This window comes from Sturnus vulgaris, chromosome 13, assembly GCF_052056855.1.
Source record: "Sturnus vulgaris isolate bStuVul1 chromosome 13, bStuVul1.hap1, whole genome shotgun sequence".
Lineage (NCBI taxonomy): Eukaryota > Metazoa > Chordata > Aves > Passeriformes > Sturnidae > Sturnus > Sturnus vulgaris.
Window position 1 is genome coordinate 7,133,054 of NC_142255.1, and position 26,771 is coordinate 7,159,824.

A 26,771-nucleotide genomic window follows, 5' to 3' on the forward strand; every position below is an offset into this window, starting at 1 on the left:
CAAGAATTTCAGAAAAGGCCCTTCCACCCCAGGAAAAGTTCAGTTGCATTCTACTTTAATAGCTTCTGGCAAGCTTGCATTATTGTTTTTGTACAAACAGAAGTAAGTTTGATACAAATAAAAAATGGAACTTTATGTGAATGAAGCAAACATCAAATTCCTTAATCTTCAAAAGAAACTGTATCCCTGAATAATTAACTATGATATATTTATAAAACTAGAATAATTGAAAACAGAATTCTAAGTTGATTCATGTGGACTGCGCTGAAATATTTATTATTGCAAGTCCAGAAGATCTGTCTGGGTTTTGTCACTGGAAATGTCTAAACTCGGTGTCCAGATGTTTATTTAAGTTGCTCCCACATAGTTCCAATGTCAATTACCAGGGGTTATCAGAGAGCATCACTGTGTATCTTCCTTGACTAATATTCTCATTTCTTCTGCATCTTTGATGTTTTCTTTCATTAAAATTCCTGGCTCACAGCCACAAAAATCTGCCATGCAGGCAAAAAACTGGTCTGCAGACATGACACATGATGATGCCCAATGTCTGTGCACGGATAATATTTATCATCAGCTATCATTTAAGCACTGCTATAATCAGTACAATGCCAACTTAAAGCAGTTCTGAGAAAGATGTGAAACCATGGATTAGGAACTTCTAATCAATATGAAATAACCTGGGTCACTAAATAAAATATTATTACATATAATAAAGGTTTTGTGAGTTTGTGTCGCTTGAGTTTGGATTTTTTTTTAATCGCCATAAGAAAAAAGGATGGAGAAAGTCAATGACAAAATAATTTCACACATAAGTACAAATGGAATTGATGGATCTGTAACTTGGAAGCCAGAATTACATCAAGACTTTTATAGTAACCGGGAGACAACACAGACCACTCGTAACAGTGACTAAAACAGAAAGAGCTTATCACACAGTCTCTGAAGGCTTCATACATTCAAATCCAACTAGCCAGATAACCCAGCTCATGTTTATATATATTATCTGTTACCCAAAACCAAAGGGTTCATTTTGTTGTAGGCAAATTCTAGAAGATTTATTTTTAAAGATTTGTAAGAAAACAGAAGAAAATCAATGTTAGTTTCATATAAGTGGAAATAGAGCTATAATGTGGCTGAAGAGTGCCAGTGCCATTTCATATTTTCAAGTTAGTAATACCAGGTTCTTCACTTGGTGAGGAGTTTTACTTTCATTCTTTACTTACATTCATTGATGTATAAGAGACAGACACCTTGCAACTTCAATGGAAAATTGCCTAAATGACTTGGGAATGTAAATCTCATTGACTGTGTAATTTACTCTCCCTACAGTGTCAGTTTGGGAAGGTGTATCCATGTACCAGGCAAAGCCCTAACAGCTGAGCATTCAGCCTTGCAGAGTCTTTCTCCCTCACCAAGATCTACAGATGGTGCCACTGCACCCCTAGATTCAGCTGTGATTCTGTGGAACAAGGTGTGCCACAGTGTTTGGGCCCAGTGCAGCACAGGGCAGGCAGTGCTGATGGCAGCTTCAATGCAGAAACGGGTGCAGGAGAGCTCGTGCTGTTACAGCCAGAGCTGCAGCACTCCCACCACTGTCTGGCTACTCCGAGTAAATTTAATGTGTACTTTACTGTCATCAAGTAACACTTGAGAAAACATTTTTTCAAGAAAAAATAAAGAAAAAATGTACAGAAATTTTATAATTGAAATTTCTATTCAGAAGTGTGTAAAGAATATCTCCTATCAAGTACTCAGCTTCAGAGACTTGGCAAACCTTGGACTGCAACCATTTGCCACATGATATCACTGTCTTGATCTAATAAGCAAGTACATTAATACCAGCTGTGAGGAGAGAGGGAGGAAATAGGAATATGTTCATTAGGCATTATGGCTCCACTTATATCCCTCATGATTTCAGTGGAGATCTGCCAATTCATGCATGACACAATTATGGTCTCCAATATAAACCTAAAAGAAAAGCAATGCTGGTGTCAATACAAATTCTTACAAATTTTCCTGTCAAAAACTGCTCTTAAACTTACTGCTGGAGGACACATTCACTCATAGTTAGGTGATTAGCAGCAAAATGCTTGGTTCAATGATTCTAGCAAGTTGAAAATCAATTTGCTTCCCACACACATTTCACTGGGCTCATTTGTGTCTCCTCACATCCAGTAACTGGTTCACAACTCTTATTCACAAATTGCCTTGCACATAGACATTAAACAAAACACAGAGCCAATATCCCAGTTCAACAGAGCATTTGCACATAAATGTTCCTAGAGGAATCAAGCTTTGACTTCAATTCAGTATTACAGTGAAGCTTTCATGCTTCACCAAATCAATGGACAATTTAGTAAAAGCTTAATAACCAAGTGATCAGAACAGTTGCTTTAAAAAAGAGATGACTAAGTGCCTCTGAAGCTTTGCATACATAATAATAACAATGATAATAACAGTGTGGATTTACAAAGGAGTCTAATGCAGTTACACATCCATATCCCATGAAAAGTCAGTGTGATTGCAAAAGGTTTGGGCTGCTAACATTTGTCAGCTAACATTTACCCACCACAGTGGCAGTAGTGACATAGCACTGCAGAGAATGAGAACAAAATACAATCATTAGCTGACTGAAAAACAAACAATACCACAACAAAATAAATGTTTTCACAGAGCTGTCTTTTCTACTTCCCTTTCCCTCCCAGAACGTGGGAGTTCACAACCTAAACCCAAACATTAGGAGACCAGGAAACCTCAATGGTTATCTCCACAAATACCACCCTAAAAGCAGTGAATTTGCAAAAAAACCTGTAAGCCACAAACTAAGGGAAAATACAGGTCAGCACCTCCCTGGCCACAACATGCAACACCTACATCCTGAAAAATTTGTCCTGACAAAGTACTTTGGAGAAATTATGCTTCTTTGTTATCCTGCTCTGAAAAAGAAGCAGGGCTAGGAAAGCTGAGAAAAGCTGCCTTTTCCTACAGTAGAGTCCACAGGGTAGGACACAGCTTCTTCCAACACACTACTCCCTCAGCTTATTCTCTTCATGCCATTCATTTTCATTTGTAGTAGAAGGCCAGTTGCAATTCCCCTGGCCCAAGGACACTCCTTGCAGGACTAACTTGCTAAAGGCAGACACCCAAACCGTGCCAGAACTAGGTCTTATTACAGATAATTTTCACTGGTAGGGCACATGACTGAGGTTCCAGGCTCCTGGATGCAGAGAGCTGGTTCTGCACTGGAGCTGCACAAAGGAGCAGAGCAGCAGCCACATCCACACCTACAGCGGCTGCTCAGGTCTGAACGGAGGCTGCTAAAGGCTGCCAGCTTGTGGTGTCTGCGAGTTCCACACACAAACCCCAAACGACTGCCTGGGGCTGCTCAATGGACCATGAGCAGCTCTTGCCGTAGCTTCCCACTCAGCTTTTGATTCATCAGTCAGTAGTGTCTGGGTACAGTTTTCCCTAACACTGCGTCCCTGTGGCAGGTTCAGAAATTCCACAGCACAGAGCCACAGTTTCAAGTTCTCTCAATTCACCAGCCCCATTTCCTCCACACAGGCTCACAGCTCACTGTCACTATTTGATCACGTGGCCCTTAGTAGTAGTCCACAAGCTAGACAGAACACTATCAACAGAAGTCTAAAAAACAGGAATAGCAACCATATCTTTTCTACCCTTAGTTATTAAAGTCCAGCAGCATTTAGGTTTTTATTCAAATATTATTTTCTAAATACTTAGCATAAATTTTTAGGTAGCTAAATCCTCTAGATTATGTTATCACCATAGCGGGCAAACCAGATTTCATGTTCTCTCCCTCAAGAAAGGTTAAAGCTGCTGCACAGAAAATCTGTTACAGGGCTTTTCTTCTGAGCAGTTTGGGAATCAGGTACTCCCAGCAATGCAGAAATCAAGGGACGACAGCTGGTGCTGCACAGATCCCTGCCCCACATGCTACAGCTCTCTGACTCACAAGTCACATTTAAGCTGTGTCTCTGTGCCATCTCTCAGACCTGTAAGATTGGCCAGCTCTAGGTCTCACAGGTCCTTTCTCATCCATTTGCATTCCTAGTTTTCTTTTCCTATATAGCAGTCATTTCCTAGCTTCTTCTCTGTGTTTTCTTTGTAAAGCACTGAAGCAAACGAGTTCGAATTCTCTTCTAAATTTTACATGGTCAAAACAAAACATTATTCACATGAACAACTTCAAAAATATATTATCCATTCTTTATTTTTACTGTGTTAACAGCCCAATCCAATATAACAGTCCATTCTCGAAACAGAGAACAAGCTGCTCAGCTCTCAACATACATTTTGAAATCTGGAACTAGAAAACAATGAAATACACAACAGCCATACCATATTCAATCAGAAACTTCTTTCAGTGTGACAAAACCATTTAATGATTCATCCTTTCATTATCCAACAAATCCTTTCATGATCCTTTTGTACACTAACCTTTCATAGACTTAAAGACTGCACATCCTCCTTATCAACTCTTTTTAAACCTGACTTTGTTTTATCATTCACAGAACCTTAATTCAAAGTGCGTATCTCTGCTTAGAAGCAACAGCCCCCAGGAAAGCTTCAAGATTGTGCAAACTTTTAAAAATAACTTAAAATTCATACCTTTAGCTTGGTGTTGTATTCACACAAGACTCTCCTTCACAAGAACTCCCCAAAACTGCACTGAAGAGCCACTAACTGCTTAACAAGCACATGATGCACTTCACCTGTTACCACAGTGATTTCCACCCCACCCTACGTCCCCTTAAAGGTGAAGTTTGCCCATTCAGGGATCATTTTGGCAAAGGCCCAACGTGTTGAATGCCATCAAAATAAAGATTAAAAAAACCTGCCTCTGCTTTACAAAGTTTAGAGAGAAAAAGTATGTTAATAGCACAAGGAAAAGAGTTGGTTTAGTTAGCAGAAGTGTGTGGAGAGCAGAAGCCTAGGTAGAGGTAAATTTCAGTACTCTAGAAAACAAGTCCCTAACTGTGTAGCTTTGTGTGAATTCCTTTAGCACAGAAAAGCCAGCACAGAGAAAACACACAGCATCTTACAGAGGTGTGACAGCACAGTCAGTACAGGATAAGGGCAATGATGCTAACCAGGGGAAGAGATAGAAACAGCCAGCCTGGAAGTGGCAATTTATGTTTTATGAAACAGCCAATATATTTCTGAGGCTGCTTGTCCTTGAGCAGTACAGACTGCAATGATGGAGGGCTGATGACAAGGTGCAGCTGGAAAAGCAGGTGGCAGCAAGGAAAGCACTGATCTAAGAGAGGAGCTGTATCCACAAGAGGAGATCACTCCTCTGGCCTGTGAGTCAGAGCCACGTGCTGAACAGAAATAGATACAACTGAGATCCACTGGGTCATCAACAGGGATGCTGAGGGATTAATGTGAATGGCTGAAAACAAGCCAAAGAATTGTGCTGACAAAGGCAAGTGATGGTGAGAAGCTGGGAGGATGAAGAAGGAGCATAGACAAGAGAGAAGGGAAAAAAAACCCCAAGTATGAAAAGAAGGTAGAAAGGTGAGAAGGCCTGTAAATGACAAACACCTGCAGAGTCTGAAACCAAAACAGGAAATAAGGAAAGCCTCAGGAGAGCAGTCATGGCAAAACCACAAAGATACTGAGGCCTCTGTGAGGTATTCAAGGGACTGAGGAACGTTGGAGGCTCCAGGTGCACAGCTGCTATTTAGACGGAGTTCCAGAAAGCAAGATAAGATGGCAGTGGCAGGAGTCAAACATACACACACAGCAGTATGTCATAGGAAAGGGAATGGGTGGGGCTGGGATGCAGAATATGGATTAGGTTTAGTGACAGCAGGTAAGCCTAATGAGAAAAAGGGAAGAGCAGCTGATGAGAAGCCAATGAAAAGTGAGAATAAGAAGGCTGCAAGAGGAAAGGGCTCAGGAAAGAGCAAGAAATGACCTAGTCCAAAGGTATCATAATTAGCTTAGCAAAAGTTCCACCTGTCCAACTGCATTGCCAGAGTATGGACTGTGCCACAGGGACTGCCCAGGGGGGCTTGTGGAGCACTTGGGAGAGAGTAACTGCCTGCTAGGAAAGTGCTGCCTGCACTCAGGACGTGGCTGAGACCTTCCTCCCACATTTTCATCCCATGCAGCTTTTTAAATGACTTGCAGCTGGAGCAGCCTTGGTTTCCAAAGACATCATTCCTGCAGGAACATGTACACATCCAGGGACAGCCCTGCACACACAGCTGTGGCAACATCTTGGAAAACAGGTGTTACCAGGTTATACAAGGAATCTCAGAGGTTTAAGAACTGAACTCAAACTAGGCTCAGAAAATTCTAGCCCACAGTGAAAATACCATTGTGAGATACTTATCAGGTGTGTTCCTTATCTTTCAAAATTCATATTACTATTCATGGTCTTGCAAGGGAGGTTGTTTTTTGTTTTCAAATAACAGCCAAAACTTAAAAATACACACAACGCTTTCTCCAAGAAAGTGTTAAGATTAAGAAGGTGGATCTCTTAATTTACAATATTGGACTATGAAAAAATAGTACCCAAGTATGAAAGCAGTGTACAAAAATACAGGAAAACATAAAAATCTTTAATAAAAATAGTGAAGTCTTCAGATTAACTTGATCTCTTCCAAAAATCAAACAGCAGATTCCCTTAAAACCCAAACAGAATCTGAGTAACAAAATAACTTTAAATTCTGAGCTATTTACAACATAAGGGCAGCAAATGTTATTTTAAGGTGCAGGCACAGAAACAAGTTCCCATGTGATAGGAAGTTACCCTACAGCCTAAAGATCAGGTATTTATTGTAACTCTCTGGGCAGGTATTTTCACCATACCATAAAAGCAAGGTAATATTAAATAGATAAAAGAATTAGCTCACATTTATACAAGTAAGCATGTTCACAGGCACCTCAGCTTTATGGACATGTTTCATGCCAAAGCCCTTTGCAATTACATTTCTGCACAGAAGAAACCTTCTCTTGCAGTTGACCCATCATAGCCTGCAAAACTGTATTAGAGAGCTCACCTTGCTAAAGCTGAGAACTGTGGGGCATTCCACAAGGAATAACTGCCCCAAGTGCTCAAAAAACAGCTCCCAAAGAAAACTGAAAAATAATTATGACATGTATATTTATGATGTCTGCACTGAACCCTTCCTGGAGCTGTCGTGTGAAAATTTTAAGAAAAAACTGACTAGATGAAGCATTCTCAATATTCAGGTTTGGGTTTTAAGAAGTACTGCATAAAGATCACACAGCTCATCCACAGACACCCTTTCATGTATTCAGTCTTCTGCTGAAAGATAATCTTCATCTCTCACTTCTCTGTACTGCATTGAGGCCTCCCCCTCTGGTTCAAACCTGAGCATTTTTATATTCAGTCTCTCTGCAAGCTTCTGTGCTGCCAGCTTGGCTTGCATTTCCTATGTTAGAAAAAAAAGGACACAGGTTAGAAAAAGTGTTCAGTTTTCATTCTCATGAATAAACTAATATACTAAAATATAAACTTTACATCATAATATCAGTAATTCCAAAGTGGGCTTAATTAAAAACTTTTAGTAACTAGCAAAGAAATTTCAAGTTTCTTTTCACACTTATACATAACTATGCTATTAATATTCGACTCTTTTTAATAAGAGTTGAAATTCTCCATGTGGCAGCCCCCACCTGTGATACAGCAATGTCAGTTTTAACAGAACACTTCTACAACAGTGTCTAATTTAAACACTAGCCTGACACTACCTGGAAAGTCAAAATCCATTACAACAGAATTTGAAGAACCTCAGAATCTGGATTCTTCAGATACAGCATAAGTAAAGGCAAATGTAGATACTTGCACATTTTAACAATAATAAATACTGCTAGACCCTTATTTATGCAAAGGACAAAAACTCTTTAATGAAGAGTGGAGTGAAGAAAGTGCAATAAGGTCAGCATGTCAACACACAGAGATTGTGTTTAATGTAGGACTAATACTTTCAGAGGCCAATATATGTCATTAAAAGAATAAAATAGAAGACAAAGTGCCTTTCCTCAAAGTCTGCCCATCTCAATTCATCATCATGAAAAGATCCCTTTATCTTGTCTTTTTTGGGAGTGATCCTGATTATAGAATTTCCAGACCAAACTGTAAATTCATACCTCATAAGCTTCTTTTTGCTGTATCTGAATTGCTATGGATTCCTCTATGGATAACAGCTTGGCAGGGGAGTGGTGAAGTGGTGGCAGTCGAGCTGCTGTGATGTCATCCAAATGTTTCTTATCTCTGAGTCGTCTCTCCTCTGGAGGAACTGGAGAGCCAGATCCCCCGGGTGATCGACTCAATGAGGAACCATGAGATGATCCACTCTGCTCTCCTGAGAGTCTGGAAGACATAAAACACTTATGTTGTGACCCAAATTTGTATCACAAGGTTGAACAACTCTGGTTTCAAAACTTATTTTTAACACACAAGAGTTGAAAATAAATCTGAAGTATTATGAAAACACATACAAATAAAACTAAACAGCACTCAGAAAAACCAGAATTATTTCTCTGCAGAGAGACAAGATCACAAGTTACTCCTGACAGTGAACCAAACTGATTCGCTGATTTATTAGCAAACTGAAGTAGCAACGCTTTGGGAGTCACACAAGGTACAAACTGCTACTGCTACCAGAACAATGTAAACTGTAATTTTCCTGAAAGGGCAGAAAAACCAAATAGCTCCCAGCTATTAAAGTTCTACATGTTATAGAACTGATCCAAAAGTATTGCCAATTGTTTAGTAGTTTTGCACCTTAAGCAATGAAATTCTATGAAGATTCAGACAATTGTGTCAAATGGGTAGAATTAAACCACTGCTCAGTAGTGAGATTCTGTGGCATTTAAAACTAAAGACCCAACATATGAATCTTGTGTGTCATGAGACTTTAAATCTCTTTAATCATTACTAGAAAATAAAGCCATCATGCCTGTTCTGTACCATTTCCAATTTTATGCACATCAAGTATCTCACAAAAGGTTTTTCTATGTCATAATACTTACGCATTTGTTTTAAATTTGGGTTTTTTTATGACTGGATTCTTGGCTCTGGCCTCCAGAACTTCAATGTAATGTGGTGTCTTGGGATACCGGCTTCCAAATACATTGCCCTTATGTTTTGCCACATCCTGCTCTTTTTCCAATATCTTTTCACTATTTTCTCCATCTGCAATTGTAACTCTTTGAAAGGCATCAACCAAGGCTTCTTTGCTATTGTCCAAGGCAGCTGTACTTTCTGTACCATCCTCAGTATTGCTCTGGGAGACTTGCTGATCATTGTTCACGGGATTGCTTGTGGCTGACTTGGAAACAACTTCACAGAAACAATTCTGATCCTTTGTAACAGTCTTTACTTTATTTTTCCTCTGAGTCCTTTGATTTTCCAAAGCTGTATTTGTGGTATCTTCTTCAATACAATCTGCCTCATGTCTTTTAGCAGAAATGTCAGAAATGTCTTTAATATTAGAGTTTTCATTAGAAACTGAGGAATCTGCACTGTTCACTGTGTCCTCGGTTAGGACAACTTCCTGTTTGCTTGTATTAATCTCCTCCTGCTTTGCCTGAAACTCCAACCTGACAGCAGATAACAGCTCAGCTGTCCTGGCTACTTCTTCCTCCTGGGAGATGGCAAGCTTCAGCTTTTCAGCAAAATCAGAGATCTTCTTACCCTTATCTGGAAGCCTAGCAATGAACTTCCTAAAACAAACAAACAAACAAAATTATTATAAACAATGCTATTTCAACCTGAGATACAGAAGTTTTATTAGAATAGCTAATAAGACAGGTTTCACATTGCAACATCACCTTCCTATCTACATAGCCAACTGCTGAAACGCGGCAAGATGCACGTGCAGCGCTAACACTAACAGCACTAACTACGTGTTGTCAGTGAAACATACGAGCCATGAAATGGTTTGGGTGGGAAAGGACCTTAGAGATCATCTCGTTCCATCCCCTGCCACGGGCAGGGACATCTTCCACCAGATCGGGTTGTTCAAAGTCCCACCCGACCCTCAACACTTCCAAGGAAGGGGCAGCCACAGCTTCTGTTTCAGTGCCTCATCACCCTCACAGGGAATAATTTCTTCCTTCTGTATTTAATCTAAACCTACTCACTTTCACTTTGAACCCTTTCCCTCCCTTGTCCGTCACTACATACTCTTGCAAAAAGTTTTGCCCCATCGTTCCTGTAAGTTACCCTCAGGTTCTGGAAGGCCCCATTTAGCTTAACCCACATCCTTCTGTTTTTCAGACTAAACAATCCAAATTCTCTCAGCCTTTCCTCACAGGACAAGTCCATCCCTGTGCCCGCAGGCAGCAGAGCCACACGGACATGTACAACCTGAGCTCTGCCCCGCATCGCAGCCGCTGGAGCCCGGGGCTACCCGCGCCCTCGCCGGCCCCCGCAGACGCTGAACGGGAGCGAGCGGTTCGTCCTCCGCCGCGTACGCGGGGACGGGCGAAGCCGGCGGGAAGCCCGGCCCGCTCCTCGGCGCCCGCGCTCCGGCTGCCCTCACCGGTCGGCCAGCAGCCGCTCCTGCCGCCTCAGCATCTCGCGGAGCTCGGGCAGCGCCCGCCCGCGCAGCCCCGGAGCCGCCGCCATGGGCACCCGGCAGCGCCCTGCGGGCCGCCATCTTGCCGGAAGCGACGGCGCGGCGGCAGGGACTGAATTGCTCGGAACGCGAAGGGCGGCGCGGAGCCCGCGCCCCGCCGGCCGAGCGGGCCGGGACAGCCCTGAGGGAGGCCGGGGTGCGGGACCGGGGGCCGCTCACCCCGCGCTGGGGACTCGCCTTCATCGCACGGGAATTGCAACGACAGCTGGGAGAGCTGCGGTTTGTGCCCTGTACGGCACGGGGGACACGTGCGGAGCAGCGCTGAAAGGCTGTGGGTTTGAGTTTGAGAGCAATTTGATACCTTTTATTTTGGGTCAGCACTATAGCAGACTCCGACCTTTCCCCCTCCTCAGAGACCAGTCTGGTATTCTGTCTAAGTTTTTCGACATATTTTGTCTGTGGAAATTATTAAGCAAAATGTGAAAACAACTTTTTTTCTCTCAAAATTTCTGCTATCATTTTTGGCCAATGCATAACTTTAAAATCCAGGGGGTTCATCTTTCCTTCCCTATGTTATGCTACATAGTTACAGGACACAAGTTCTTTGAATTGCTGCCTCTGTTATGCAGGTTAAATCATGCATCTATATCACATTTCTGCATCTTGCAAGAAGGAGCACTTGATCCTGCAGATAGGAGAAAGTGGGAATACTGGGCATGGAAACTGCTGCTGCCAGCAGGGAAATGAAAATCTAGAAGGAATAATCTTATTAGAGCACTGCTCTCACAAAATGTTCAGCTGCTTTATGACATGTACAGAAAAGCAATGCCAATACTTAGAGTGGGTTCAAATTACGTGCTAAACTGCATAAACAAAAAAGTAGAGCAAAAGATGAAGAGAATAAAGTGTTAATAACATGGCTTCTGGGAATCACAACTGATCATTGTGCACCTCACTTGGAATACTTTACACTAAGTCTGTATTTGTCCACGTTCGCTGGGAAGGAATACTGTTCATCTTTACAGTTCAGGAGTGTTAAATTTAGGAATAACATTGTCTGTTTACAGGTAACCCACAGTTCGAGAATGATGAACAAGTAGCTGAAATTTGGAAGGTGGTGGAACAAATATATTCTTGGTTATGAACAGGTGGGCAATACCTAGATACAATGCAACTGAGACAGCATCAACTTCGGTACAAATTTGAAGAAGGAAATACAGATTTCATATTATTTCATACAAGAAAAGTTGTTTTCTGCTTTCTTCAACTTTATAAAATGTTACTTCTTTTCACTAGGAAAAGGAGCAAAAGAAACTTTAGATTGTAGGTTTTGAGCGGGGGGGGGGGAACTACCTTTCCAGTTTCTCTGCTCAGAAATATTGAGGAGCAGGAAGAGAGGAAACAAGCTACACATACAATGTAAATCACCCCCAAAATAACAAAAAGAAAATTGTATGAGTATTTGGAATTTAAGTGAATAATTTTTATTTCATTTAGGAAAAAAATCGTTTCTTATCAGCATGATGCACCTTTGTAATAATTCATTTTATTTTCCTTAAAAGAAACCACCTCCTCCCTTTAACATTATTTCTCCAAAAAAAGTCCCAAACACTTTTAAAGCAAATCTATATGTATTTATACCTATCAACATACTGGGAAGGAACCATCAGATCATTGCATTGCCAACATACCATATGCCTTTACAGAATATACAGATGTTCACTTCTATGTATTTTCTCTTTAAATCACCAAGTCCCTTTTTCTTTTGAAAATATTCACATACCTTGAGTTGTAAATGGCTCCTGTGTCCTTCTTTTCTTGTGTTCCTTCCAAGATGTGCTTGAGGGAGGGCTGGAAGGGCCTTAACTCAGGTCTCTTGTGCACTTTTGTTCTTTTACACATGCAGATAGCCCCAGGGGCTGAACAGGAATAAAGTAAAATGTAAGTGGATTGAAACTCTCAGCGTGTACATCTCCATTCTGTGGAGCAGGGATTTCCTGTGCAGAATTACAGACTTAATGCACAGAAAACTTGCTTCTCATCTGTCCATATGCAGAAGTTTTCAGATGTCAAATATTTAAAGCTCTCTCAAAAGCATCTGTATCCAGCTCCCAGAATCCCATGTTGTAGGTTCAGCATCAAGCACTGCCGATCTCAACAAGATTTTATCAGGGCTTGTTGGCAATCTGAGCTGAATACACATAAATAGTGAAGCATTATTTGAGTTAAAAACTTGACATTCTTCCTCTGAGCATTACAAACCTGTGACACTGTGATTGTCATGTTTGCACAACCTCTTTAGTTGACACATAGATTGCTTTATTTTTATAGTCTTAAAAATAAATCTCTGTTATCAGTAAGTGGATATAAACTGTAAATAAAGATGGACCACAGCCATCCCAGTCTCATCCTGCTGAATCCTGGAGAGCATCATCCCAGATGGATTCAGATGTTATCTGAGGGATCTGAAGCTGTTGGGTTTTTTTCCAAGAGCTGTGCTGCCCAGTTTTTGTTTATTCTGTACAAGTCAATAGTTTTTTATTTCATGAAAGAGTTTATCTACTTTTGTGACTTGGCTTTGGGAAAGTCTTTAGCCAGGGAGTGCCTTCCTGTTCTCAAGAGCCCGTCTGCCAAAGGAAACACTGACGAGAACACCGAGGCTCCGCAAGAGCCGCTTCCCATTCCCACGTGTTTGGAACAAACAAGGTTGTGAACAGTAAGTCTGCAATGTTTTAAGGTAGGTTTATTTCTAAAAGACTGTTGACACAACAACAACAAGTTTAAATACAGTGTTTATTGCAATTTATCCTCTTCACCTCTTACATACCGGATGTATTAAAAGCAAACAATGTAATACATTATTTGTACAGCATATATGAAAAGTGTATCCCAAAATACTTTCCAGAGTATCCGGAATAAATCACAAAAGAATACTTATCATGGTACAAATGCAGTCATACAATTGACTTGCATTTAGTGTACTTTCTGGGACCTTCCTATATGGCTTTTATTGCTGTTTACAGAAATTGTACTAGTTTCTAATGTGATAGTATTAATTAACTCAGTCTCAAATTGAGAAAATTTATACAGAAGTCTTTTCAGTCAGGTTTGTTATTACCTATGCTAATTTACTGCTCATTTGACTGGAAAGCTCTAAATTTTCATGTAACACAATGATATAAATACAGTTCCTCTCCTATTCTTCACAGTTACCAAATTTGAACCAGTAGTCAAATCAAGTGATGGTCATCCAGCTCACTGCATGTCTAAATGCTCTTAAAAGACAGCTTCGACTTCAGTCCTTATTTGCTTTAGAAAAAAATACTATATTTCATCAAACAGTCAAGACAAAATTTACAGAACACCTTTACAGTAAAAACTTAAGGCCTTGCTGCATTCCTGCTAAAGTCTTGAGCAGATAATGTTACAAGTCTCAGAGTTAAAATAGCTTGCAGCATTTTCAGGAGATCCTCAGGAGTATATTAAAAGTAGAATGAACTTCCTTTGAGTCTGTGTCAAAACAGCATTTTGATACTTACCCTGCCCTCTACTACCATTCCTTAAGCACCTCACAGTCATCAGGTTCTGTTTTCTGAATTCTGGCCAAAATCAGAGGGGTAAAGGATTTACACTTTTTAAAACTTGTCAGTTAATGTCTTTTACAACAATATGCATCTCCTTTTATCTAAAAATACCACCTTCATCCGTTCATCTTAAGTTTGAAGTTAATTTTCACAAACCATGGTTCAGAATTCAAGTCCTGAATCACAGAGGGACTGTTTGGGCACAGAAATGCTAAACGACATTCTGTGAGACCTCAAGTTGTGTCCCTAATAGACATTAATATACCTGCTGGGATTCGCTTTTAGTGTCTTTCTCTTCAAAAACAGATAGTGTCCAAATATTTGCTGTTATCAGCCACTAGATGGAGATAAGATTTCACAGGTACAAAGCCCATCCCTGAAATCAGAGTTATTATTAATCTTCTTGTGCGTTCAGCATGAGGTCAACATTATTATTTTAAATACAACTTTAGTAAGTGTACTTGATTTGAATAGACAGGACTGAATTGCATTAGGCTGGAGATAAAAGCAATCCCTTTGTGAAGCTCTGTGGCAAGGTGAGCACCTCCTGGGATTGACACTGTATGCAAGAACAATATTGATCATACAGAACCTAAGTTGTTTGTTTTCTGTTGCAGGTACTGTAATTTTAAAAAAAGTCCTTCATTCATGTTAACAGAATTAAAATAAAATATTCCTAATTAATTTTAAATTCACTAAGAGTAGAAGATCAAAACAAGATGTAAATAATACCCTATATATATATTATTTAAGTTACTTCAGTACTAGATGCAGTCATTCCTGCTGCTACTTTGAAGCCAAAGATTCTAAGTGCTTTGGACAAAACAAATAGTATTCAAAACCCCAAATCCTGATTCAGGATTGCTATTGCTGTTGGAATTGCAAGGACTGCTGCAGGTTGCAGGAGGCAAACTTTTGTTTAATGAAAACTCCTTCCTCAAATGGAAAAGTATAAATAAATAAAGCATCAGGGATTTTCCTACACAATTATTACTGAATGTGTCACCCATGGTGACTCTGTCCCATGACTGAGGAAGTGCAAACCAGTGCCTCAGTCCAACAAAGCAAATTCCATTATAATCTGCTCTATCCCTTACTGTTTTGAGCAGCAAACACGAATATTCATCTGCCATGTGTTGAGGGAATTGTTTTAAACAGCCCAGTCCTCTCTCCCTCCCAGACAGAGTGCTGAGTACAAAAGCTCCCAGGTGAAGAGTGCCCTCAACAGCACCAGGTCTCTGTTTGGGCAGATTTGGAGCTTCCACACTAATTCCCTCTGCCAGCACAGCTTCAGGTACTGCTCCATTAGTATTGACAACAGACTATATTAGAGCTTCATTACACAAACAGAATTACAACACAACTGAAGAAAAAATCCAACTGTACAGCTATACAAGTCCTTCTTACAGGCATTTGAAATGACACATTGCACTAGGCAGCTTCTAAAGCAGCAGTATTGCCTGACTGCTGCTTCACTCAGCCTGCTGCTTCCCTGTCCCCTCGCAGGTAACATCAGTAGTAACTTCAGGTGTAAAGTTACTAAAGAGCTGCTTTCAGGATAAATTTAGCAAGACTCCATGCTGCTGTTCTTCTCTATGAATTGATAAAACTTTATCTAACCAAGCTGCAAAGGCGCAAGATATCTGTTCGTGTTTAGAAAGCTGGATGAGTGGAATGCTCAGGATGTGCTGCTCTTTGTGCTGAATTCCAGCACTCTCTTGAACGGGGTGTATGTCCTCACCGGCCTTGGGCTCTCAGGAGGTCTGTTCTCAGTGCTTGTGCTGCTCAGGAGACAAGAGAAAGCTTACACAGTTAAGGTCAGAGTATCACACAGCTGGGCCCTTAATGCCATGGCAATGAACTTGTGCCCTGGTGTTGATATTGACAGGCTAAAATTAAACTTATCAGTGCATTTGGTATGTTCCATATTTCTTTTCTATAATGCCACAAAGAGTATTTGATAAAAACTGCAGCAGATACTGACACATTTACAGGCTGGCACTTGCTGATGCTCACAGTAGAATGCCCAGCAATAAAGTTATTAGGACTAAGAGTCCTGCAACAAAAAAAGATAGTGATATTGCATTTAAGAACACAATTAACCATTAAGAGTAATTCCATGAAATCTGAACTGCACTGAGGTGCATTCCTGCAGAGAGGTAAATCTCAAAAAGAGGAAAAATACCAGATAAGTAGGGGCTGTTTTTACATACAGAGGGGCCTGAGAGAGGGCAACAAAGATAGGTTTCTGCTGACAACCTGAGCAAAAAACCACTGTATTTAAGGTTCCAAAACACATGCTATTAAAATATGCTCCAGGCTGAACTCCAAAATGGGTGTATTTCTAAACTAAGAAGAAAATTTTAGTTTGCTTGCTGATTTCATATGCTAATTTACATTCCTCAAACTAAACTATTCCATTTGCAGGGCGGTTACAATGAACAAGTTTATTTGGTGGTAATAAAAGTAATGTGAAGTGGGCCTCCTTATTTTACTGGTTTGTTTCCTGTTTTGCCCTTCCCTGTGGGGACTTGCAGGGAATCCTGAAGTGCGAGTGGCACTCACAAAGTGGTTTACTGATACAGCACTGATAAGGGACATTATGAGGCAAACAAGCAGAAAAAGTCAATACCTGTATGGAAGATCACATTCTACACCAGTATCTCTGGTTTCTATATTGGTCTTTGGTTGGTTTTCCATTAAGTAGTCCAGTTTATCTTGTAATTCTTTATTCTGGGAAACAGTAATTTTCATCACACATTTATTTTATTTATAGTAAATAAACAAGAAAATGAAATTGCACATTGCCCCCTCCCTACAAGAAACAGTGTAAAAGTATGTATTGAGAAAAATAAATGAATCCTTAATTCTAGAAAGAATATAAGTTAAACCAACGGTTTTATTCAGAAGCTTCTGGTTTAAGTCATTATAAAACCATTATAAAATTGTAAGTTAGGAAACTTAGCTTGAATATTGAGACTTTATTATATACATTCCTGACTGTATGACTGGTGTCATAAGTTTAATTTCCATTTGAAGAACAGCAAATACAAATAGTAATTATGCATCCAGATAGGACTGGATGACATTGGTTCAAATTTAATTTGGTTTCAGAAAATAATCGCAATAATGTAAACTTAAAAGATAATGCCTTACCTCACATTCTAAGAAAGAGATTTTGTCTAAAAGCTGTATTATAAATAATTCCTTTTCTTTTACTTTCTTCCTTAGCATTTCAATCTATGAAGAAAAACAAAGACATTTAGTCTGATGGGGATGGAAAAAGGAAAAAAATGGTCTAGGTATCCCAGGAAGAAAACGTGTTTAATATTATTGTTCAGAAACAACTGAATACCTGTAACTATTCACAAACTGTTTTAATCCCTGGATTAGCTACCAAATTTAGTGGACTTTTACTAAAGTGAATTCATTTTGCAGAACAGCTAAACTGATATCAAGGAACATTCAGAACACATTCATTTTTTTTCTGGCAGTCACTGTAAGAATTCCCATTTCTGAATACTTTGGCAAAATTTTCCATGCATTCTCACCAGTCACGTTTTAATTCTGTATATTAATATCAAAGCTGTGAACAAACACTAATATCCCCTTCAAAACCACCAGTGTAAAATTTTTCAGCATATCTGGACACAGTGACTAACAGAAATATTCCCATCATGCTAAAAGAGAAAAATAAAATACTCAAGGCACAATAACGAAAACAACAGCAGTATTACCACCCTCCCAAAAATTTACTGCTAGAAACTATAAAATATTTAAACAAAAATATACAGAACAATGAAAAAAATGAAGCAAAACAAATACATATATTGAACTGAAAAGGAAAAGTTATAACATGAACTGAAATTTAATTTAGTTTCTGTGACTTTCAGGTATCACATGTCACTGACACAGTGATCAGTTGTTACTTGGAAAAGCTAAAACATAAACTCCATACAGTGTTTTCAGCTGAACAGATACAGAATACAGGAGTGCTATCATCATCCATCTTTTTCAAAATTAGGTATTTCCTTTTTTTCCTTTTTTAAAGTCCATGTAAAAACTACCCATGTCATCTAAAACTATTATTATCATTTCAGTTTTCAACTCACAGAAATACAAAGCATTTTCAGAAAATCTTTGAACATACCTTGGTCTTCATATTTAATTCAACTTTGTTTAACAGTATGACTGAATTAAGTCAGTTATGTCTTCCCTGGTTCGATAGTTTCAGTCCTGCCAATAAACTCTACTTCAGAAAAGATAAACTGTTCTCTTAGGACTTTCAAGTGGATCTTTTCTATTAATATTCTGTTCTCCTACTATGCATATAAGGAAATAATACTAACACCAATAATCAGTGCCACATAAAGAAGCCCAAAGCCAAGCACAGCTGTGTGAACACACTGCCACACAGCCATTCTTGCTTGTTAGGAAAATAATCAACTCCATCAGCTGCCTAGGTTGGTTTTTACATCAAACACAAAATACTTCTGTTACTAAATAAGTGATCAAATTATCTGTCATCCAAAAGCAAGACCAAACTCTTGTGTTTCACAGGCATTTAACTTAACTTATATTCATTCTATGATAGAAAGATGCTAAGACATGAAAGAAACTGACACTAACCATTATGTTCACCAGTATCATGTACAATTAGATTTTGTGTAAGTTAAAATTAAAGTTCTGCTTATTTTTCACATTGGCTTCAGAAAGACAGCTCCCTACAGGTGTTTCTGAGTTATTTTAATTAGAATAGTCTGAAAGCAAAGATGAGCATGGACACCTTAAAATCTAACAGAAAACACAAAAAGGAAGACTTTGACAAACAGCTTCCTCCCCTCCCCAAACGCAGAACTCCAAAAAGACATTTTGTATTTTGGTGAGGATGCTCTAGGGAGCAGCAGCCTGCAGGATACAGAACAGTACCTCCAGACTCACTGTAACATGTTTACATAGTGCCAGTCAGAACCCATTAAAACCTTGCCCCAGAATTTGACCAGATCTTTAAAGTCTGCCTTCTGTTCTGCAGAGAATACAGTACTGTATCGTCACGGTCTAGCAGTCAAACAGAATGGTGTGGTTAGACCATGCAGGTTACAGAATGATCAGGCTGTGAATTGTGTAACCTATAAAAAACCTTTTGGTGTATCTTTAAACATTAGGAATTCACACACAGCCATACACCCTAAATACATTTCAGGAGAAATAAATGCAGCAGTGAGGCTGCATTTGAGGTGCTAAAATGAGAGGCTGTTTCAGCACCAGGAAAAATGTATGTCCTGCAGTCCTGCCCCTTGGATGCAGCACAGCACCCTGTGAGGCCACTGCAGAAGGAAAGCAGGGGCAGAAAGCAGGGCAGAACAGGAATGCTCACCCCCAGACACACAGCCAAACAGCTGCCTCAGCAGCTACTGCAGTCCAAGGGCTGAAACAAGTGGCCTGACACAGGTGACAAATCCCAGCACAGTAATTTACTATAAAATATATAGTAATTTACTATAAAATTTACTGAATAAGGACTTGAGTACACATCATCTTATACCATTAACACCAGGAATGAAAAACCTGATTTGATTAATTCTTGAAAGGGTATGCCACAGGAAACCAGGAAAAACAGGAATACTCTAAGATAAATTATATTAATATATTACTATATTAGATTTTTAAAACCCCAAAACCCACAAATCCACATTTTAAGAGTGTCTTTGTTTCTAGAAGCTGTGTAAAGCAAGAAAACAACTAGCAGGTGACAAAGCAATAGATTTTGACTTTGGGTTGAATACCAGGTAAGGAGGAGAAAAGGAGAAGCAAGATGGGTCAAACACAATACTCAACTCCAGGCCCCAATGGTGGCCAGAATAGTCCGGTTGGAATGGTCAGAAACAAATCAGTGCAAGCTAAAGACTCTCAAATTCCATGGACTGACCCTTGTATCCAAGTAATTCCTGGACTGACTCCAGGATAAAATTATCATCAAGATGCTCCTGTGTTTTCTTTGGTGAATGCCCATGGCCTATAATCCACCTCCATGCTTGCTGTGTCTGCAGACCTCAGAATTTCTGCTCACTGAACTCAGCAACTTGCTCCCAAACCTGACTTTTGCACAACTACCCTCCCAGATGTCTTCATAATTTTCTACAAGCACTATTCAGGTACATCCTTCAGGCTCTCTCTTCCAACCTTCTCCAGAAATGTCCAGACAGACTTTCCCTAGCACTTAGTTCTTGACCTGACTTACATTGTTAAGACTCCACATTTCTACGTGTATTTCTATAACCTTCATGTCTTACATTAAGCACTCAAACCAAACTGGCAACTTACTTAGAAATATCAGTTACATTAATGACCTGCTCATTCCTTTCAAAACAGTTCAGCTAACGTTAGTAATGTGACTTTAGCAACCCTGGGCCACACAGTCACCCTTCTTCCTACCACTTCATTCTCTCTTACTTCCCCCAACCCTCTGTTATCCATTGTTTCTGCTTTCCCTTCTCCAGCTGGGAGACATCTGACTATTCCAAAACTGGGGAGAGAAAAGCTACAAGGCCCAAGCTCCAGTTTGTAATTTATCTGGTGTGCCAGCAACCAAGGGGCATCACAAGCTCTCAGCCCTTCAGCCACCTCACCTCAATCCCTGGCATTTCCCTGCTGGGCAGAGAAAGGGCACCTAATCTCTCCCCACCCTGGCACAATCCATGAAGTTCCCTGCCAGTGGTGCAGGGTGTGCAGCTTGCATTTCACATACCCACTGCAATTTGTAATGATCTGAATCAGCACATAAGGTCCAACACGGAATGTGAATCACGCTGAATTATCCACTGACTCAGGATTCATTTGGTCACGCACTTCTTTTTAAAATCTCTCATCCTTGTTTCTGCCCTACTGCTGTTACCACCTCTAAGCTTTTGCTTCCTTCCGAAACCTCAGGGTCATTTCTCAAACTGCCTCAATCTTCAGATTGTCACTTTATCTTGCTCCATCTCCCAGAAAATTCAATTTTTCTTGTCCATCCCATCGGTGAAGATCTCTTTAGTTCTCACTGCTGCACCTTATAGATTCTCCAAACACCAAACAATTGTCACTGTACTTGGCTGTGTAAATACTTGCCAGGAGGAGCTGCACTTCTGACTTTCTCCTGCACCACCAAACTAAACTTTGCTTCCCTAAGATGGAAAGTGAGGTGTAAGAGTCAACAGCATTAAACTGATCTCATGGACACAATTCCTAAGAAAAGCAGTCAAGAGGAGAATTGGAGATTTCAAGACCTAAAAGGAAGACTCTCTAAAGAAATGCTGGAGATGTGACTAATGGTATTAGAATGAAAAGTCAACAGGATTACAAAGCTATTAAAGCAGGAGGAAAAAGCATCTTCAGAGAAAACTAAAATTGTATTTAAATGTAGAGCCTTTATAAAGAAAGCCTGAAATAGGAAACTTTATTTTATTCTATGTAACTCAGACACAGATTTGTAGGCATTAAACTATACAGTGATCTCCTGGATTGGAACAGATCCAGCTATTAGGTAAACTCAGTCATCATTTACCACTTAACAGTATCATCCATTAGTTTAAAATATTTACCAGAACATAGTTTTAACATATTTAAGTATCATATTATTCAAGTATACTTATATTTTCCTTATTCATCTACCATTAATGCACTAGGCATAAGTAACACTGATACAGAGACATGAACAAACTGGTCAGAAATATGACTACACAGAACAAACAGATGCTACACAGTATGCACAAAACAAGACAGACAAGACATTGCAACATCAGCCTGAGCTCCCAGAGGTAATTGCTGTACAAGGAGAACAGGATTTTCCTCAGTCCTGTATTTCACTGGACCTTAACTGGTCTTTATGAGAGACTAGACAAGAGTTGAAACTTTTTCAGGGAACATAGTACAGTGAATAGGAATGAGCACCCTTGCTTTTTAATCCTCCTTAAATCATGTGAGCAACTTATCCATACTTTTTGTATTTTAAAACTTGCATTGCATTTGCAGAAAAAGTAGCAACTGACTGATTTAAGTTAATGCACCAACATAGAGATCTTCCTAAATGAATGAGCTCTATGAACACATTATCCAGTGGTTGATGTCCATGTATTGCTAAAGCAGGGGTTGACATGTCCTAATGAGTTACAGACACTGGCTCATTGTCTGCACATCAACCCACCTCGTTAAGCAGTACCTTAGTAATGGGCAAGTTTCTAATTAATGACTTGGCCTGGCAATTCCCAGCTCAAAGTGCTGATGTTATGCATATATAAACCCTCTCACCAAACACCAGCAGTGATTCTACTTCTGCCAACAGATAAGCAATGTACTGCTTGCTCAAGTCCACTGAGGAATGCCAAACACTTGTACTGGGGAGGGCGGGAGGAGGGTGTGACGAGTTATTCATGTTCTGTCCTTTATCTTCTTCCTCCAAGTTCCCAAGGTGGGTTTCTCTTTCTACATTTTTTGTTCTGCATTTTTGTTGTTTCGTTTTTATGGTAGGTACTATGCAATGCAGATTTTTGTTAATAGAAGTTTGGCATCTGTTGTTGGTAATTCCATCTTCTCCTCCTCTCTATGGCTTCTTTTGCTTGACCTTGAAACTGTTCTTCCATATTAAAAGAGGGAAATTTCGTCATATATCTGAAGGTGGAGTGTCTTGATACAGATATTTTCAGATGTTTAAGTCTTTTTTGGAAAAATGTCTTCTTTTTATACCCCATTTGTGCAATACAAGGTGTCTTCTGTTTTTGCAATATAATTTGCTCATTAGCACTTTGTCCTTTCATGCAAGTATCTTCCCCGACAGAACAGGAGACAGCTTCTCCCTGGTGTCTGGTCACCATTTATTATCCAACGAATCTGAGACTAAAGCTGGAGAACAGCTCATGGGCCATGACCTAGAGACAGTTCAATTCAGTAGTTAGGGGAATTTCACGTCAAATCTGAGCTCTGTAGATAATTTCTTGGCATGAAATCAAATATCCTTTTTTCTTCAGACCCCTTCAGAACAGCTTCCTATATCTGCATCAACTCCCTTGCCTTGCTTACAAAATGTAGATGCTGATTTCCTTCTCTCTCCTGCTTCTCAACAATGAAACAACATTACATATAAAATAAGCTTACTGTGCAATGAAATTGCAATCCATTTCAAAGTGAATTACAGAAATCTTAAAACTAAATCTCTCTTAAATCTCTCCAGGTTTGAAATTGAAATCAAGCCACAAAAAAAATATTTTGCTAATTTAAATCTATGTTTTGTATTTCATTTATCTTACATGGAAGTCTCATTTCCTACAGTGACACAGACAGGATGAACTGGTTGACCCATCAGAGAGATACTTAGAAGAGAAGCTTTTACCCCTCTCATAGAACAAGAGCAATTCCAACCCTGAAGAGAGCAGTGTGGTAGCAGCTTCCCATGCCCTCCTGTGGTGCCTCTGTGCCTGCATCTGCCTTCCCAGTCTCATCTCTGCAGAGGAAATTCCTTAGTGGAAGGGCCTGAAGTTTGTGTGTCTCTGCCTTTCACCTGTGAGTCTCCCTGAAAATTCTTCCTCTCATCAAAATGTCTTTTTCCTGGATTGCCTTTGCAAGTCTCTCTCTGCCCAGCCATACTTTAAGAGAGTTACAAAGGCACGGGCTAAAAAATCTGAGCCTTGGGTGACCCACTCTGGCCATCTGTCTCTCCTCACTCGATTTTTGAAAGCCTGTGATGTACGAATAGTATGAGAAAAGGGCTGGGTTTCTAAACACCTGCCAAATGCAAGTCCTGCACTTTTAACTACCAGCACTGCATTTAAAATGTACTACACTAAGCTGTGAACAAATAGATTTGTTTAACAAACAAGTTCAACACAGGGATAAATCTGTCAGCCATAAATCATCTGCAATCTCTCTCTAATGAGAACATGAGGCTTTAAAACTATGCAGGATAACTTTCTGCTCAGCTGGTGCACTAATGAGCAGCAATTTTTGCTCTCATAGAAAGGAATCCCTATGAGGATGAAAAATGTGTGTGCATGAGAGCTAACACACAGAAATGTTGAAGGTCAACAACTCCAGAAAACTTCCATTTTATTTCTTCCATTTATTTTTCTTCTGAAAGTTATTTTCTGTGCTTCTATTTAATTTATGACTGGTTTGACTAGATCAAGTTTGAAAAAGGTTCTATTGGTGCCTGAGACGGAAGGATTTATTTTCAGAGGAAAAAAATTAGAAGCAAATTTTTTGTTTGCTAAGGAGTATAAGCACAGTGAATTGTGAGCGTCCTCCTCTGCCTGGGCTCAATTCCCTAGATCACATAACCATTGCATTCAGTACCAATATGTTGAGATCTATGAAGAGGAATGTGTCAATATTCTTTACCTCCATGGCCTCCTACATTTGGTACTTCTCTGCCATCATCCCCTTTCATGCCTAAGTTAGGACTGACCACCACCTGCTAACACATTTTTAAATGCCATCAAAATAGAACCAGAGGTGTTGGAGTTGCCTGCTGCATCACAAAACTCCACTATAAAGCTTCTCTGTGACTTCCTCTTGGCTGTTTGCTGTTCTTTTATAGAATGCCCTGCATCTGTCACTTGCAAACCATTCATCATCTTTCCCAAAAAGGGTTTCAGAGCAATCTATTTTGTGATTTTTATCAGCCAGGAAATTAATCTCAGTACTTGTCCAATTTTGACAGTTCTCCATATGACTTTGAAGAAGTATATCTTGTTTGTTCAGAATCCCTTTGAAGTGATGTTCATTTCTTAAATTTCTCTGAATTGGAGATGGTAACAGCATAAAGTTCTTGTGATTTACACTGGAAGAGTAAACCCCTTATTTATCTTTCAGATCTGTGTCCAATATACGAAGATTAATACTGAACAAAGCTCATCCTGTAGTCAAGCAAGTTTAGGTTTTCTCACCTAGCAGCTCATACAGTAGCTCTGTTTCAGCTTCAAACAAGCACTGCTGATAATTTTGACTACTTAATTTCCTTCCACTTCCCTCCTGAGTTTCCCAGGTTAGCCTGTTTTCACTCTAATGACTATCACAGAGAAGTGAAGTGTTTCAGAAAGCAAGATGTCTAGCTTTTGAATTATTTAGTTTTCTTTCTCAATTATTTAAATAGAAGTTATCAATATCATTATAATACCCCCATAAACCTTAAGATGGCATGTTATTTTACAGATAACAGCCATAAAAATACTGCAATAATGAGTAACAGGGCAGGTTTTCATTACACTTTTCTTGATATTCCTTGCCATTCTGCAATCAGTTAAATTTAGTGCAGGGAGGATGTGTGTTTAAATATACCCTGATGAACATGTCTTCCGGGACTGAAATAGTAGTGCAATCTTCCCTATTTACTCTAGCAGATATTTTTAGTGCTGCTGCTCACTAGTTTTTAACCTAACTTCAGAACAGACTCTTCAGATAGCATTCCTTTTCAATATTTTTATTGCCATTTTTTTTAGCTTCTATGGCATAGTTAGCAAGTGCTTGCTTAAAATGAGCCAAAAAATACTTATCTAATGTTATGTAGAGAAAAGCACAAAATCATGAAAAGCACCATGGATAGTTGTGGACATACATATCTGCAATGCTTTTTCTCTTGCCCCATGGTGAACAGCTACTCTTCTCTACATTATTAAAGCTTCCATTTTTAGGCTTTTAATTAAGAGTGCAGTTTAAAGCAGGGCATGCCAACTATATTATGGAAATTTTCTCAAACACAGTACAAACACAAGCAACAAATAGCATAAAACTAAGAAAAAAAGCCCCAAATATTAAATGCCTGCTGTATCTGGTACCACCTGACCTGATCAAACCTCTGGTACAAGAGTCTTTAGCTAGTGAAAATATAGATGTAGCTACATAGGTGTTCATGCAATTCTCAAGTAAACTAAATTAAAATAAAAATTAAAACACACAGGAATTAAGGAGAGAGCAAAAATATCTACCCTATGGCTACGTGGTAGTCAAGACTGATGCAGGGTTAACTGAATCTGAAAAGCATGCAGTCAGACAGCAGTTAGGAGCAGACATGTTTGACAATTAAGTAGTGACTTGGTTGCCTAACTCTCGTTTAATAGGATAACCAGATGGTCTAGAGGGTTTTCTGTGTATATTAAGGCACCAGCAGATATACATTATAAGAAATTAGTAAGCTAAACTCACCCATTAAATCTAATATTAATGAAATCAATCATTGGCTCAAGCTTTATATATGGTTTTAGTCCAAAACAAAACATGGAGCTGAAAGGACTTGTTATACCAATGCAGCCCACTAGAGGTCAAGTTACAACCAGAAGTTTTAAATATATTTAGTAATAAAGGGCAAAATGTAGGTCACCATTCTCATGTATTACTAGATTCATTCAGAGTCCCACATGTATCACAGATCCTTTAGAACCGACGGAAAAAACTCATTTGGTGTACAGAGATACAAAACATACTAAATAATTGTTCCCATAATCCATTAATTAGATGGGTTGGATTATTGGACTGGAGAAATTTTCCTTAATAAAATACCATGGTATAAAGACTGTAAGTTCAGTTTTAGACCAGCTATGATGCTTTAAAACAGTGATAATGGCAAACTAAA

General features: G+C 39.4%; 2 protein-coding genes across 4 annotated transcripts in view; both read right to left on the reverse strand.

The window, feature by feature from the left end:
- Window positions 1-4,219: 4,219 nt before the first annotated feature.
- Window positions 4,220-10,673, reverse strand: POLR2M (RNA polymerase II subunit M). Its single transcript, XM_088172491.1, has 4 exons — window positions 10,551-10,673; window positions 9,037-9,729; window positions 8,152-8,374; window positions 4,220-7,433 (listed from the first exon to the last, which is right to left on the reverse strand). Exons 1-4 carry the CDS (start codon window positions 10,634-10,636, stop codon window positions 7,296-7,298), a joined length of 1,140 nt encoding a protein of 379 aa, XP_088028617.1. The 5' UTR covers window positions 10,637-10,673; the 3' UTR covers window positions 4,220-7,295.
- A 2,692-nt stretch (window positions 10,674-13,365) lies between these two features.
- The window catches only part of MYZAP (myocardial zonula adherens protein), a 43,589-nt gene continuing 30,183 nt past the window's right edge, over window positions 13,366-26,771 (reverse strand). For 2 of the 3 annotated variants that reach the window (XM_088172489.1, XM_014874119.2), the window contains 3 exons: window positions 17,327-17,410; window positions 16,803-16,903; window positions 13,366-15,951 (listed from right to left, as the gene is read on the reverse strand). In XM_088172489.1, coding sequence (XP_088028615.1) covers window positions 15,849-15,951; window positions 16,803-16,903; window positions 17,327-17,410 — 288 coding nt within the window. In that variant the 3' untranslated portion in view covers window positions 13,366-15,848. Of the gene's footprint in view, window positions 15,952-16,802; window positions 16,904-17,326; window positions 17,411-21,578; window positions 23,077-26,771 lie in introns of those variants that run through there. The other variant, XM_088172490.1, reaches the window with a different exon arrangement.